This window comes from Heterodontus francisci, chromosome 16 (genome assembly GCF_036365525.1).
Source record: "Heterodontus francisci isolate sHetFra1 chromosome 16, sHetFra1.hap1, whole genome shotgun sequence".
Lineage (NCBI taxonomy): Eukaryota > Metazoa > Chordata > Chondrichthyes > Heterodontiformes > Heterodontidae > Heterodontus > Heterodontus francisci.
The window spans coordinates 102997737-103013969 of NC_090386.1; the positions used below are offsets into that span (position 1 = coordinate 102997737).

The 16233-nt window shown below is 46.1% G+C and overlaps 1 protein-coding gene across 1 annotated transcript in view; it reads left to right on the plus strand.

Annotated features, from left to right (window-relative positions):
* The window catches only part of LOC137378425 (fer-1-like protein 4), a 518691-nt gene that overhangs the window by 468084 nt on the left and 34374 nt on the right, over positions 1-16233 (plus strand). The window contains 1 exon segment of the mRNA XM_068048756.1: positions 7601-7699. Within this exon segment, the coding sequence (XP_067904857.1) occupies positions 7601-7699 (99 nt within the window).

Genomic DNA, 16233 nt, shown 5'->3' on the forward strand with positions numbered 1-16233 from the left:
GTAAAGCATATGGGATCTTGGGCTTCATGAATAGACGCATAGACCTCATCTCTCTTTATGCCTGTGCCATTGGTACCAATATAGACTATGACTGCTGGCTGTTCACCCTCCCTCCTCAGAGTGACATCATTGACCCTGGCACCAGGGAGACAACATTCACATCTGTGCTTGCAGAAACACCTGGTTAATCCACTATCTATAGAATCCACAATAACTACTACATTCCCAGTTTTCCTACCACCTCCCCCCACCCTCCACCCCGTACAGCTGTGGCAGCCATGGTGGTGTGGACTTGGCTCTGGCTGCACTCCCCAGAGGAACCATCACTCTTACCAGTGTTCAGAAATGAATACTGGTTGAAGAGCGAGATACACTTGGGGGACTCCTGCACTACCGCTTGGTCCTCCTTGGCTGCCTGGTGGTCACCCATTCCCTATCTGCCTGCAAATCCTTAAGATGTGGGCTGACCATATCCAGATATGTGCTATCCACTAAACTCTTAACCTCTTGGATGCACCGCCAGCTTCTGCTCAAACTCTGAAACCTGAAGCTTAAGCCACTCCAGCTGATGTCACTTCCTGCACATGTGACTGTCCAGGTCACAAGAAGCGTGCTGGATTCCCCCATGGAATAGATGTGCTCTCCATGGCACTGAGATGCCCTGCCATACCTTGATTTATTAGACTATTGGCTGACTTAACAAAATAAACTTATGACACAAATAAATACTCACCAGCCTATCACCAATCAGCTGCTTCCCTTGTGCTGATGTCACATTATTTTATAGGGATGTTAACATAAATGTTTGACTTTACTCTTATTGCCTACATACCTCAGATTTGAATTTACTGGAAAATATTTAATATACTATCCCTTGTTATTTAATTTTAACTTTATCCCCGGATGTAATTAGTTAATTGGTTACTGATTGTAACTATACGATAAATTATCTAGTTGGCTTTAGTTTAATAATAATTAATTGATCTCGTCTTACTTGATAGTTGACTGATTAAATTACAATAAAAATTAAATGCTTACTAGTGTACCTACCCCATGTGGCTCCTTGTCCTGTGACATCACTTCGCAATATATTCCCGCCTCTCAATGTTTCCCCTTTCTCCCTCTGTTTTGTTGCTCTGCCACTGCCAGTGTTTCCTGTGCTGTTTTTAAAGGCTCCTCTCTCCTGCTGTGCTTTGCTATTCTACCACTGCTGGTGTTTCCCGTGCAGCTTTTAAATACTCCTCTCTTCCACTAAGCTTCTCTGTATACAAATAACTTAATCTCCATTTCTGTACACCCTCCAATAACTGAATATTCTTCACTGTACCCCAGTAATTGAATATCCTTCTCTGTACCTGAAAACTGAATATCCTTCTCTGGACTCCTACAGAACCCGAATATCCTTTTCTGTACCCAATACTCACATAAAGTCATGGAGTCATAGAGTCGTACAGCATAGAAACAGGCCCTTCGGCCCACCGCGTCCATGCCGACCATAATGCCTATCTATACTAATCCCACCTGCCTGCATTAATTCCATATCCCTCTATGCCTTGCTCATTCAAGTACCTGTCCAGACGCCTCTTAAATGTTGCTACTGTTCCTGCCTCCACCACCTCCTCTGGCAGCTCATTCCAGATACCCACAATTACCCCTTTGATCCCCTTTAAACCTCCTCCGTCTCACCTTAAATCTATGCCCTCTAGTTTTAGTCACCCCTACCATGGGAAACAGACTCTGGCTATCTACCCTATCTATGACTCTCATAATTTTATATACCTCTATCATGTCCCCTCTCAGCCTCCTTCGCTCCAGGGAAAACAGGCCCAGCCTATCCAATCTCTCTTTATAACTCAAGCCCTCCAAAACAGGCAACATCCTTGTGAATCTTTTCTGCACCCTCTCTAGCTTAATCACATCTTTCCTGCAGTGCGGCGACCAGAACGGCACACAGTACTCCAAATGCGGCCTAACCAATGTTATGTACAACTGTAACATGACGTCCCAACTCTTGTACTCAATGCCTTGGCCGATGAAGGCAAGCATGCCATACGCCTTCTTCATCACCCTGTTTACCTGTTTTGCCACTTTCAGGGAACTATGTACTTGCACCCCAAGGTTTCTCTGCTCAAGAACACAGCCCAGGGCCCTGCCATTCACTGTATATGTCCTGCCCTGGTTTAACTTCCAAAAATGCATCACTTCACACTTGTCTGCATTAAATTCCATTTGCCACTCCCTTGCCCACTTTCCCAGTTGATCTATATCCTGTTGTAACCTTAGACAACCTTCTTCACTGTCCACTATACCACCAAATTTTGTGTCATCTGCAAACTTACTAATCATGCCCCTTACATTCACATCCAAGTCATTAATATATATGACAAACAACAGAGGTTCCAGCACCTGCGGCACACCACTGGTCACCAGCCTCCAATCTGAAAAACAATCCTCCACTACCACCCTCTGCCTCCTATCACCAAGCCAATTTTGTAGCCAATTTGCTAGCTCACCCTGGATCCCATGTGTTCGAACCTTCTGGACCAGCCTACCATGCGGGACCTTGTCAAAGGCCTTGCTAAAGTCCATGTAGACAACGTCCATCGCCCTGCCCTCGTCAATCCTCTTGGTCACCTCCTCGAAAAACTCAATCAGATTCGTGAGACATGATTTCCCACGTACAAAGCCATGCTGACTATCCCTAATCAAACCATGCCTTTCCAGGTGCATATAAATCCTGTCTCTCAGAATCCCTTCCAATAACTTTCCCACCACTGATGTAAGGCTCACCGGCCTGTAGTTCCCTGGCTTATCCCTGCTGCCCTTCTTAAATAAATAAAGGCACAACATTAGCAATCCTCCAGTCTTCCGGTACCTCACCCGTGGCTAACGATGATACAAAAGTCTCTGCCAGGGCCCCAGCAATCTCCTCCCTTGCTTCCCATAGCATCCTAGGATACACCTGGTCAGGCCTTGGGGATTTATCCACCTTAATGTACTTCAATACCTCCAACACCTCCTCCTTTGTCATGTTAATATGCTCCAGGATATCGGTGTTCCCTCCCTTGAATTCACTCGCTTCCATGGCCTTCTCCACGGTAAATACTGACAAGAAATATTCATTTAAGACCTCACCATTTCCCGTGGCTCCACACATAGATTGCCACACTGATCCTTAAGGGGACCTACTCTCTCCCTAGCTACCCTTTTACTCTTAATATACTTATAGAATCTTTTAGGATTCTCCTTTATCTTAGCCAGGGAAATCTCCTGGCCCCTTTTCGCACTCCTAATTTCCTTCTTAAGTGTAGTCCTACATCCCCTATACTCCTCGAGGGACTTGCTCGATCCTAGCTGCCTATACCTGACATATTCCTCCTTCTTTGTCCTGACCAGACCCTCAATATCCTTCGTCAACCAAGGTTCCCTAAACTTGCCAGCCTTGCCCTTCCAACTAACAGGAACATGCCGGCCCTGAACTCTTCATATCTCACTTTTAAAAGCCTCCAACTTGCCAGACGTCCCTTTACCTGTAACCAGCCTTTCCAATTCAACTTTTGCCTTGGAAATTAGCCTTCCCCCAGTTTAGGACTTCAACCTGAGGACCAGTCCTATCCTTTTCCATAACTATCTTGATGCGAATAGAGTTATGGTCACTGGTCCCAAAGTGCACCCCCACTGACACATCAACCACCTGCCCATCCTCATTTCCTAAGAGGAGGTCGAGTGTAGCCCCTTCTCTGGTAGGGCCATCCACATACTGCTTCAGAAAACTATCCTGGACACACTTAACAAATTCTTCCCCATCTGATCCCTTAGCACTAAGACAGTCCCAGTCAATATTAGGGAAGTTAAAATCACCTACTATTACAACCCTATAATTCCTACACCTATCTGTGATTTCCCTACATATATGCTCCTCCACTTTCCTCTGATTATTGGGGGGCCTATAGTATAATCCCATCAAAGTGATCACCCCTTTCTTATTTCTAAGTTCTACCCATATGACCTCGCTGGACATTCCCTCCGGGATATCCTCTCTAAGTACTGCCGTGATGTTCTCCTTAATCAATAGTGCAACTCCCCCTCCTCTCTTACCTCCACCTCTGTCACGCTGTACCCCAATGTATCCCAATAACCTCTCTGTATCCCAATAACTTCATATCCTTCACTGTATTACCTACAATAACTGAATATTCTTCTCTGTACCTCCTACAGTAAATGAATATCCTTCTCAGAACCTCGAGAACTGAAGTTCCTTCTCTGTACCCCAATAACAAAATATGCTTGTCTGTACCCCATCCAATAACTGAATATCCTTCTCTGCACCCCAGTAAATGAGCAATCTTCTATGCACCCAAATATCAGATTATTCTTGTCCATAGCCCCTTCAATAAATGAATATCCTTCTCTGTACCCCAATAATAGAATATCCTTCACTTTACTTGCTGCAATTAACTAACATCCTTCTCTGTACTCCCACCAAATACTAATATACTTCTCTTTACCCTTATAATTGAATATCCTTCTCTGCACCCCATTAACTGAATATCTTTCTCTGTACCCTCCACCCCCCAACAATAGAATTTTTTTCTCTGTACCCGCTCCACTAACTGAATATCCTTCTCTGTACTACAACTGCACATCCTTTTCTGTACCCCAATAACAGAATTTCCTTCTCTGCTCCCCAATTATTGAATATCCTTCCTTGTACCCCCTCCAGTAATTGAATATTCTTCTCTCTACCCCAATAACTGAATAACTTCAGCTGGAGTATTGCATCCAGTTCTGGGTCCCGCGCTTTAGGAAGGATGTGAAGGCGTTAGAGAGGGTGCAGAAAAGATTCAGGAGAATGGTTCCAGGGATGAGGAACTTCAGATGTGAAGATAGATTGGAGAAGTTAGGACTCTTTTCCTTGGAGAAGAGAAGGCTGAGAGGTGATTTGATAGAGGTATTCAAAATCATGAGGGGTCTGGGCTGCGTAGATAGAGAGAAACTGTACCCACTCGTGAAAGGATCAAGAATGAGAGGGCACAGATTTAAAGTAATTGGTAAAAGAAGCAAAAGTAACACGAGGAAAAACTTTTTCATGCAGCGATTAGTTAAGGTCTGCAATGCACTGCCCGCGTCTGGTGGAGGCAGGTTCAATTGAAGCATTCAAAAGGGAATATACTTCTCTATGCCGTCTCCAATATCCGAATAACCTTCTCTGTACCTGAACAGCTGAATATCCTTCTCTGTACCCACTGCAATAACTGAATATTCTTCTCTGTGCCCCAATAGCAGAATATTCTTGTCTGAAGCCCCTCCAATAACTGAATATCCTTGTCCCTACCCCAATAATGCAATATCTCTTCTGTACACACTGCAATAGCTGATTATCTTTCTCTGTACCATCTCCAGTAACTGAATATCCTTTCTATGTACCAAATAACTGAATACTCTTCTGTCTACCCCCTCCAGTAACTGAATGCTCATTCTTAAATATTGAGACCAGAGCCGTACACAGTTTTCCAAATGTGGACCCACCAGGGCCAGATACAACTTTAAAATGACCTCTCGTGATTAAGTTGTATAACTCTAACCTCATGGCCCAGTATATTCCCCACTGTACCATTACCATCAAGCCGGGGGACCAACCCTGGTTCAATGAAGAGTGCAGGAGGGCATGCCAGGAGCAGCACCAGGCATACCTTAAAATGAGGTGTCAACCTGGTTAAGCTACAACACAGGACTATCTGCATGCCAAACAGGGTAAACAGCATGCGATAGACAGAGCTAAGCAATCCCATAACCAATGGATCAGATCTGAGCTCTGCAGTCCTGCCACATCCAGTCGTGAATGGTGGTGGATAATTGAACAACTAACTGGAGGAGTTGGCTCCACAAATATCCCCATCCTCAATTATGGGGGTGCCCAGCGCATCAATGCAAAAGATAAGGCTGAAGCATTTGCAACAATCTTCAGCCAGAAATGCCGAGTTGATGATCTACCTCAGCCTCCTCCTGAAGTCCCCAGGATCACAGATGCCAGACTTCAGCCAATTCAATTCACTCCGTGTGATATCAAGAAATGACTGAAGGCATTGGATACTGCAAAGGCAATGACAACATTCCAGCAATAGTACTGGAGACCTGTGCTCCAGAACTTGCCGCACCCCTAGCCAAGCTGTTCCAGTACAGCTACAACACTGGCATCTACCCAGCAATGTGGAAAATTGCCCAGGTATGTCCTGTACACAAAATGCAGGCCAATTACTGCCCCATCAGTTCACTCTCAATCACCAGTAAAGTGATGGAAGGTGTAGTGGAGAAGACAGTGTGAAGTGGGAAGTCTAAATATGTTCCATAGAGGCAGTCAGATCTTTTTTCATGAGCGAAGCTGGCTATATTAGATTAGATTAGAGATACAGCACTGAAACAGGCCCTTCGGCCCACCGAGTCTGTGCCGACCATCAACCACCCATTTATACTAATCCTACACTAATCCCATATTCCTACCAAACATCCCCACCTGTCCCTATATTTCCCTACCACCTACCTATACTAGTGACAATTTATAATGGCCAATTTACCTATCAACCTGCAAGTCTTTTGGCTTGTGGGAGGAAACCGGAGCACCCGGAGAAAACCCACGCAGACACAGGGAGAACTTGCAAACTCCACACAGGCAGTACCCAGAATCGAACCCGGGTCCCTGGAGCTGTGAGGCTGCAGTGCTAACCACTGCGCCACTGTGCCGCCCATTCTGTTGTATGGTCTTTGGGGCAGGCTTCATGTCTGCCATTTTGGACTGGGGCCTGGTAAAATGCATTAGGAACATAGGAGCAGGAGTTGGCCATTCAGCCCATCAAGCCTGCTCTGCCATTCAATACGATCATGACACTTCAGTGTCTTTTTCCCACACTATCCCCATATCCCCTTGTGTCATTTATATTTAGAAATCTGTCAATCTCTGCTTTAAACATACTCAATGACTGAGCTTCCACGGCCCTCTGGGTTAGAGAATTCCAAAGATTCACAACCCTCTGGGTAAAGAAATTTCTCCTCATCTCGGTCCTAAGTGGCTTCCCCCTTATTTTGAAATTGTGTCCTCTGGTTCTAGACTCCCCAACTAGGGGGAACATCTTACCTGCATCGACCCTGTCTATCCCTTTTAAGTATTTTGCAGGTTTCAATGAGATCACCTCTCATTCTTCGAAACTCTGGAGAATACAGGCCCAGTTTCCCCAATCTCTCTTCATAGGACAGTCCCGCCATCCCGGGAACAAGTCTGGTGAACCTTCGTTGCACTCCCTCTATGGCAATAATATCCTTCCTAAGGTAAGGGGGCCAAAACTGCACAGAGTACACCAGGTGCAGTCTAACCAAGGTTCTATACAATTGAAGCAAGACTTCACTACTCCTGTACTCAAATCCTCCTGCAATAAAGGCCAACATTCCATTAGCCTTCCTAATTCCTAATTAGCTGGAATTCCAAGTAGATTTTAACCCAACTTTAAAATCAAGGAGTATTGTTCAGTTGATGTCAACTCTTGATATGGTACAGCACTGTTTTATTATTACTGATTGGCAATTTTTACTCTTATATATTTATTAGTTATGAGCTGAGAGTCATTATCTGGAACACAGACGATGTGGCACTTGATGATGTGAATCCGCTGACAGGAGACCGATCCAGTGACATCTACATCAAAGGGTATTCATAAAAAACTTATATAATGTTTAGTTATTAGTCTGAAGCTGAATTTGCAGGGCAGTGTTACTGACACATTGACCAGATCTCTGCCCCAGGATCTATATCACTGCCCCTAGACACTGTCTAGATTCACACATGAAAAATAGGCACTTGGTCAAGTTATTACAGTCTGTAAGGGTGCGCACTGAGGGGCATTAGCGCATATTCACAGGGGAGTAGCAATGGGAATGTCCCAAGGCAGGTTTGTTCCTGCAAGGACAGAGCACGAAAGAGGTAAAAATCAGCTGTCATGTGCCTCAGACACCCTGTATTTGTGGACCCATGCCCCACAGAAGTGGCTCAGAGGGAGAGAGGGCTAGGATCTGGCTGTGCCCACCCATGAAGCTCCAATGGGAGAGCGGCAGCAGCCGGCCATGCCAAGAATGGCCGATCCACACCAGAGAGTGTACCAGACATGCCTCAGCTACCACCAAATGTCCAAGTGGCAGTGTCAGTGAAGACTGCAGCTCTCCAGGGAGGCCATCACCGACTTATGCACCATGCTGCAGGATGAACTGAGAACCATGGGCTTTGGAGGACGCCCAATGCCCTTGGCCCTGAAGATCATCGAGGCATTCAAATTCTACACATTTGGCTCTTTCCAGGGATCCACTGGAGATGTGTGGGGTCTTGCAGGCAGCAGCACACCACTGCATCAAGGAGGTGAGAAATGCCTTGTTCAATAGGGCCAGCGACTGTGTGTGGTACCAAACCAACCCTGACAGTTAGGAGGAGAGTGCCATTGGCTTCAGGGCCATTGCCGGATTCCTCCAGATTCCTCCATCGACTGCACACATGTGGCCAAGAAGGCTCGAACAGACCAGCCAGTCACCTTCATCAACAGGAAGGACCTCCATTCTCTCAATGTACAACGGGTTTGCGACTACTGGAAGTGCATCCTACAGGTGTGTGCCCGCTTCCCAGGAAGCAGCCAAGATGCCTACATACTTCGACGTTCCAAGGGGCCACAGTTTTTTAGGTCCCCCGCTCACCTTCAGGGATCAATTCTGAGGGACAACGGCTGGGGATTGAAGACATGGCTACTCATGCCTGTGAGGAACCCTCGCACTGCAGCAGAGGAGAGTCATTGAGTCATTTACACCACAGAAGGAGGCCATTTGAACCATTGGTCCATGCTGGCTTTCATGTACATGCACCCCCAGGTCCCTCTGTTCCTGCACATGCTTTAGAATTGTGCCATTAGGTATATATTGGCTCTCCCTATTCCTGCAGCCAAAATGCATCACCTCCCACTTGTCAGTATTAAATTCCATCTGCTAGCTCTCTGCCCATTCTGCTAGCCTATCTGTGACCTGTTCCAGGCGGTTCATATCATCCTCACTGTTAACCACACATCTAATTCTGCTGTCATTGGTAAATTTTGAGATTCTACTCAGTATTCCAAGATCCAAGTCATTTATATACAGCAAAAACAGCAGTGGTCCCAGCACTGAACCTTGGAAAACATCACTGTCTACCATCCTTCAGTCTGAAGAACAACCATTAACTACGACTCACTGTTTTCTGTCCTTAAGTCAATTTTTTATCCAGGCCAGCGAGGAGGCAGCTAGACTCGGGAGAGAATAAATACAGCACCAGGCTCGGGGCCTGCACTTACCTTCCAGAGCTGAGAAGGCTGAAACTGGACCTGCGAGGGAGCAAAGAGAATAAATACAGCATCAGGCTAGGGACCTGTACTTATCTTCGGGAGCTGTGAGGGCTGAAACCGGATCTGTGAGAAAGCAGCTAGATCTGAAAGAGAATAAATACAGTGCCAGGCTCAGGGCCTGCACTTCCCTTTAGGAGCTGACAGAGCTGGAACCAGACCTGCAAGGGAGCAGCTAGACCTGGAAGAGAATAAATACAGTGCCAAGCTCAGGGCCTGCACTTCCCTTTAGGAGCTGACAGAGCTGGAACCAGACCTGCAAGGGAGCAGCTAGACCTGGAAGAGAATAAATACAGTGCCAAGCTCAGGGCCTGCACTTACCTTCGGGAGCTGAGAGGACTGGAACCAGATCTGCGTAGGAACAGCTAGACCCAGGAGAGAATAAATACAGTGCCAGTCTCAGGGTCTGCACTTAACTTCAGGTATTGGACCTGCGTGGGAGCAGCTAGACCCGGGAGAGAATAAATACAGCGCCAGTCTTGGGGCCCACACTTACCTTCAGGAGCTGAGAGGAGTTGGACCTACATGGGAGCAGCTCTTCAGGAGTTGGCACGCGCTGGCTGAGTTTGAAAAAAAAATTCAAACACTGACATCACAGGAAAGCTGTAAGGTGATTGGTTGGTGAGTAACTGCCGTTAGGCAGTAAATAGCTAGGTTAGTACACTACTGTTCGGGTGTGTGTGTAAATAGCTACAAATCAGAAAAAAACAAAATTAAAATGCATGTAACTACCTTAACTACATTAATTAAGGCACACAAGCAGGAGGAAAAAACTGGTGAGTCTACCATTTTATTTTGAAACAGTAAGGTTTATTACAGCTTGAGCTCCAGGTTTTAGAACTTGAGCAGCAGCTAGTGACACTGCAGTGCATTCGTGGGGATGAGAGCTTTGTGGATAGCACAGTTTTAGATGTGGTCAACCCACAGCTTAAAAGCATGCAGGGAGAGAGGGAATGGGTGACCGCCAGACAGTTAACAAGCGATGGTGATAGGAGATTCAATAGTCAGTGGAACAGACAGGCCTTTCTGTGGCCGCAGACTTGAATCCAGGATGGTGTGTTGCCTCCCTGGTGCCAAGGTCAAGGATGTCACTGAGCGGCTACAGAGCATCCTGAGTGGGGAGGGTGAACAGCCAGCAGTTGCGGTCCACTTTGGTACCAATGACATTGGTAGAAAGAGGGATGTGGTCCTGCAGAAAGAGTTTACTGAGCTAGGTAAGAAATTAGCAAGCAGGACCTCAAAAGTAATAATCTCCGGATTACTCCCAGTGCCACGCACTAGTGAGTATAGAAATAGAAGGATATGACAGATGAATGGTGGCTGGAAAGTTGGTGCAGGAGGGAGGGCTTTAGATTCTTGGAACATTGGGACTGGGTCTGGGGGGATGGGACCTGTGCAGGCCGGATGGGTTGCACCTGAACGGAGTCAGGAGTTCATTGTGGGACGTTTTGCTAGTGCTGTTGGGAAGGGTTTAAACTAGTTTGACAGGGGTTTGGGGACCTGAGGGTAGACTCAGTTGGGACAAAGTCAGAAATGAAAATGGAAGTCAGAAAATTAGTGGATGAGACTGGAAGGCAGAGGAAACAAAGGTTAGAAATTTTTTTTAAAAGAGTTTGGCAGTGCTCAAGGGTATCTTCAATGCAAGGAGTGTAGCAAATAAAGCAGATGAGCTGAGGGCACAGATAGACACGTGGCAGTATTACAGAAACATGGCTTAAAGAGGGAAAGGAATGGCAGGGTTTTCAGACATGACAGAAAGGGGGACAAGGAAGGAGGGGAAGTGGCAATTTTGGTCAAAGAAACGGTTACAGCTGTGAGGAGGGATGATATGTTGGAAGGTTCATCAAATGAGGCCATATGGATTGAGCTAAGGAACAAAAAAGGGGCAATCTCACTGCTGGGAGTGTACTTTCGACCCCCAGACAGTCAGAGGGAGATATGTAGGCAAATCTCTGAGAATTGCAAAAACAGTAGGGCAGTAATAGTAGGGGATTTTAATTACCCCAATATTAACTGGGATAGTTTTAGTGTGAAAGGAACTGAGGGAGCAGAATTCTTGAGATGCATTCCGTAGAACTTTTTTGCCCAGTATGTAGCAAGTCCAACAAGAGAGGGTGCAATTTTAGACTTAGTTTTAGGAAATGAAGCTGGGCAGGTGGAAGGAGTGGCAGTGGGAGAGCATTTTGGTGGTAGTGATCATAATTCAGTCAGTTTTAACATAATTGTGAAAAAGGACAAGGATAGAACAGGAGTTATAGTTCTCAATTGGGGCAAGGCCAATTTTGCTAAGATGAAGAATGATTTAGTGAAAGTGGACTGGAAACAGCTACTTGAAGGTAAATCAGTGTCAAAGCAGTGGAAGGCATTCAAAGGGTGATTCAAAGGGTTCAGAGTAAATATGTTCCCATAAAGAAAAAGGATGGGACGGCCAAATCTAGAGCCCGCTGTATGTCAAGGAGCTAACAGGGTAAAGACAAGGCAGAAAAGGAAAGCTTATATCCGACACCGAGAACCCAATACTGCAGAAAGCTGAGAGGAGTATAGAAAGTGGAGGGATGAAATCAAAAAGGAAATTAGAAAAGCAAAGAGAGGGCATGAAGGAAATTTTTTTTTTCTAGAGATACAGCACTGAAACAGGCCCTTCGGCCCACCGAGTCTGTGCCAACCATCAACCACCCATTTATACTAATCCTACACTAATCCCATATTCCTACCACATCCCCACCTGTCCCTATATTTCCCTACCACCTACCTATACTAGGGGCAATTTTTTATAATGGGCAATTTACCTATCAACCTGCAAGTCTTTTGGCTTGTGGGAGGAAACCAAGCACCCAGAGAAAGCCCACGCAGACACAGGGGGAACTTGCAAACTCCACACAGTCAGTACCCAGAATTGAACCCAGGTCGCTGGAGCTGTGAGGCTGCGATGCTAACCACTGCGCCACTGTGCAAGCGAAATCAAGGAGAACCCAAAGATGATTTGTCAATACATTAAGAGTAAGAGGATAACTAAGGCAAGAGTAGGGCCCATAAAAGACCCAAAAGGTAACCTAGGTGGAGGGGCAGAAGATGTTGCTATTGTTGTTAATGAATACTTTGCATCTGTCTTCACAAAAGAGGGGGACAATGCAAATATTGTAGTTAAGGAAGAGGGGTGTGAAGTATTGGATGTGATAAACATTGGGAGAGAGGAAGTATTCAGGGGATTAGCATCCTTGAAAGGTGATAAATCACCAAGGCCAGATGAAATGTACCCGAGGCTGTTAAAAGAAGCAAGAGAGAAAATAGTGGAACATCTGTCCATCATTTTCCAGTCTTCAATGGATACAGATGTGGTGCCGGAGGATTAGAGAACTGCTAACGTTGTACCTCTGTTTAAAAAGAGAGCGAGGGATCGACTGAATAATTACAGGCCAGTCAGTCTGATCTCAGTAGTGGGCAAATTATTGGAATCAATTCTGAAAGACAGGAAAAACTGTCACTTGAAGGGCACAGATTAATCAAGGATAGTCAGCATGGATTTGTTAAGGGAAGATCTTGTCTGACTAACTTGATCGAATTTTTTGAAGAAGTAACAAGGAAGATTGATGAGGGTAGTGCAGTTGATGTGGTCAACATGGATTTTAGCAACGCTTTTGACAAGGTCCCACATGGCAGACTGGTTAAAAAAAATAAAAGTCCATAGGATTGATTGGAGCAGCAATTGGATGCACTTAGGAGCATGCAGGTGGCGGAAAGCGTCATAGACAGGAGTTTTAGAGAAGTGGTTACACCCAAGGTGCAGGCAGGTAGATGGGTGACCGTTAGAAGGGGCAGGCAGTCAGTGCAGGAATCCCCTGTGGCTATCCCCCTCTCTAACAAGTATACCGTTTTGGATACTGTTGGGGGGATGGCCTATCAGGGGAAAACAACAGCAGCAGCCAGAGCAGTGGCACCATGGCTGGCACTGTTGTTCAGCAGGAAGGGACAAAGCGCAGAAGAGCAATAATTATAGGAGACTCTATAGTCAGGGGCACAGATAGGCGCTTCTGTGGACGTGAAAGAGACTCCAGGATGGTATGTTGCCTCCCTGGTGCCAGGATCAAGGATGTCTCTGAACGGTCAGGGGGCATTCTGAGGGGGGAGGGTGAACAGCCAGAGGTTGTGGTACACATTGGTACCAACGACATAGGCAGGAAGAGTGACAAGGTCCTGCAGGGGGTGTTCAGGAAATTAGGTAGTAAGTTTAAAAAAACAGGACCTCTAGGGTTGTAATTTCAGGATTACTCCCTGTGCCATGTGCCAGTGAGGCTCGAAATAGGAAGATAGTGCAGCTAAACACGTGGCTGAACAGCTGGTGTAGAAGGGAGTGTTTCAGATATCTGGATCATTGGGATCTCTTCCGGGACAGGTGGGACCTGTACAAGAAGGACGGGTTGCATCTGAACTGGAGGGGTACAAATATCCTGGCTGTGAGGTTTGCTAGCATCACTCAGGAGGGTTTAAACTACTGTGGCAGGGGGGTGGGAACCAGAGCAGTAGGTCAGCAGGTGAAATAACTGAGGGGGAACTAGTGAATAAGGCCAGTAAGACTGAGAGGCAGAGCAGGCAGGGAGATGTTGCGGAGCACAGCGGGACTGGTGGTCTGAAGTGCATTTGTTTCAATGCGAGAAGTATAACAGGTAAGACAGATGAACTTAGAGCTTGGATTAGTACTTGGAAATATGATGTTGTTGCTATTACAGAGACTTGGTTGAGGGAAGGACAGGATTGGCAGCTAAACGTTCCAGGATTTAGATGCTTCAGGTGGGATAGAGGGGGATGTTAAAGGGGTGGGGGAGTTGCATGACTGGTTAAGGAGAATATCACAGCTGTACTGCGGGAGGACACCTCAGAGGGATCATGCAGCGAGGCAATATGGGTAGAGCTCAGGAATAGGAAGGGTGCAGTCACAATGTTGGGGGTTTACGACAGGCCGCCCAACAGCCAGCAGGAGATAGAGGAGCAGATATGTAGACAGATTTTGGAAAGATGCAAAAGCAACAGGGTTGTTGTGGTGGGTGATTTTAACTTCCCCAATATTGACAGGGACTCACTTAGTGCTAGGGGCTTGGATGGGGCAGAATTTGTAAGGAGCATCCAGGAAGGCTTCTTGAAACAATATGTAGATAGTCCAACTAGGGAAGGGGCCGTACTGGACCTGGTATTGGGGAATGAGCCCGGCCAGGTGGTCGAAGCTTCAGTAGGGGAGCATTTTGGGAACAGTGCCTGTGTGGAGTTTGCAAGTTCTCCCTGTGTCTGCGTGGGTTTCCTCCGGGTGCTCCGGTTTCCTCCCACATGCCAAAGACTTGCAGGTTGATAGGCTAATTGGCCATCATATATTGCCCCTAGTATAGGTAGGTGGTAGGGAAATATATATAGGGACAGGTGGGGATGTGGTAGGAATATGGGATTAGTGTAGGATTAGTATAAATGGGTGGTTGATGGTCAGCACGGACTCGGTGGGCCAAAGGGCCTGTTTCGTGCTGTATCTCTAGACTAAACTAAACTAAACATAATTCCGTACGTTTTAAGGTACTTGTGGATAAGGATAAGAGTAGTCCTCGGGTGAAGGTGCTAAATTGGGGGAAGGCTAATTATAACAATATTAGGCAGGAACTGAAGAATTTAGATTGGGGGAGGCTGTTTGAGGGTAAATTAACATCTGACATGTGGGAGTCTTTCAAACGTCAGTTGATTAGAATCCAGGACCAGCATGTTCCTGTGAGGATGAAGGATACGTTTGGCAAGTTTCGGGAACCTTGGATAATGAGGGATGTTGTGAGCTCAGTCAAAAAGAAAAAGGAAGCCTTTGTAAGGGCTAGAAGGCTGGGAATGGACGAAGCCCTTGAGGAATATAAAGAAAGTAGGAAGGAACTTAAGCAAGGAGTCAGGAGGGCTAAAAGGGGTCATGAAAAGTCATTGGCAAACAGGATTAAGGAGAATCCCAAGGCTTTTTATCCGTATATAAAGAGCAAGAGGGTAGCCAGGGAAAGGGTTGGCCCACTCAAGGACAGAGGAGGGAATCTATGTGTGGAGCCAGAGGAAATGGGCGAGGTACTAAATGAGTACTTTGCATCAGTATTCACCAAAGAGAAGGACTTGGTGGATGATGAGTCTAGGGAAGGGAGTGTAGATAGTCTGGGTCATGTCTATATCAAAAAGGAGGAGGTGTTGGGCATCTTAACATTAAAAATTTAACTTTAAAAACATTAAAGTAGATAAGTCCCCAGGGCCTGATGGGATCTACCCCAGAATACTGAGGGAGGCAAGGGAGGAAGTTGCTGTGGCCTTGACAGAAATCTTTGTATCCTCATTGGCTACAGGTGAGGTCCCAGAGGACTGGAGAATAGCCAATGTTGTTCCATTGTTTAAGAAGGGTAGCAAGGATAATCCAGGAAATTACAGGCCGGTGAGCCTTACGTCAGTGGTAGGGAAATTATTGGAGAGGATTCTTCGGGACAGGATTTACTCCCATTTGGAAACAAATGGACTTATTAGCGAGAGGCAGCATGGTTTTGTGAAGGGGAGGTCATGTCTCACTAACTTGATCAAGTTTTTTGAGGAAGTTACAAAGACGATTGATGAAGGAAGGGCAGTGGATGTTGTCCACATGGACTTCAGTAAAGCCTTTGACAAGGTCCCTCATGGCAGACTGGTACAAAAGGTGAAGTCACACAGGATCAGAGGTGAGCTGGCAAGATGGATACAGAACTGGCTTGGTCATAGAAGACAGAGGATAGCAGTGGAAGGGTGCTTTTCTGAATGGAGGGCTGTGACTAGTGGTGTTCCGCAGGGATCAGTGCTG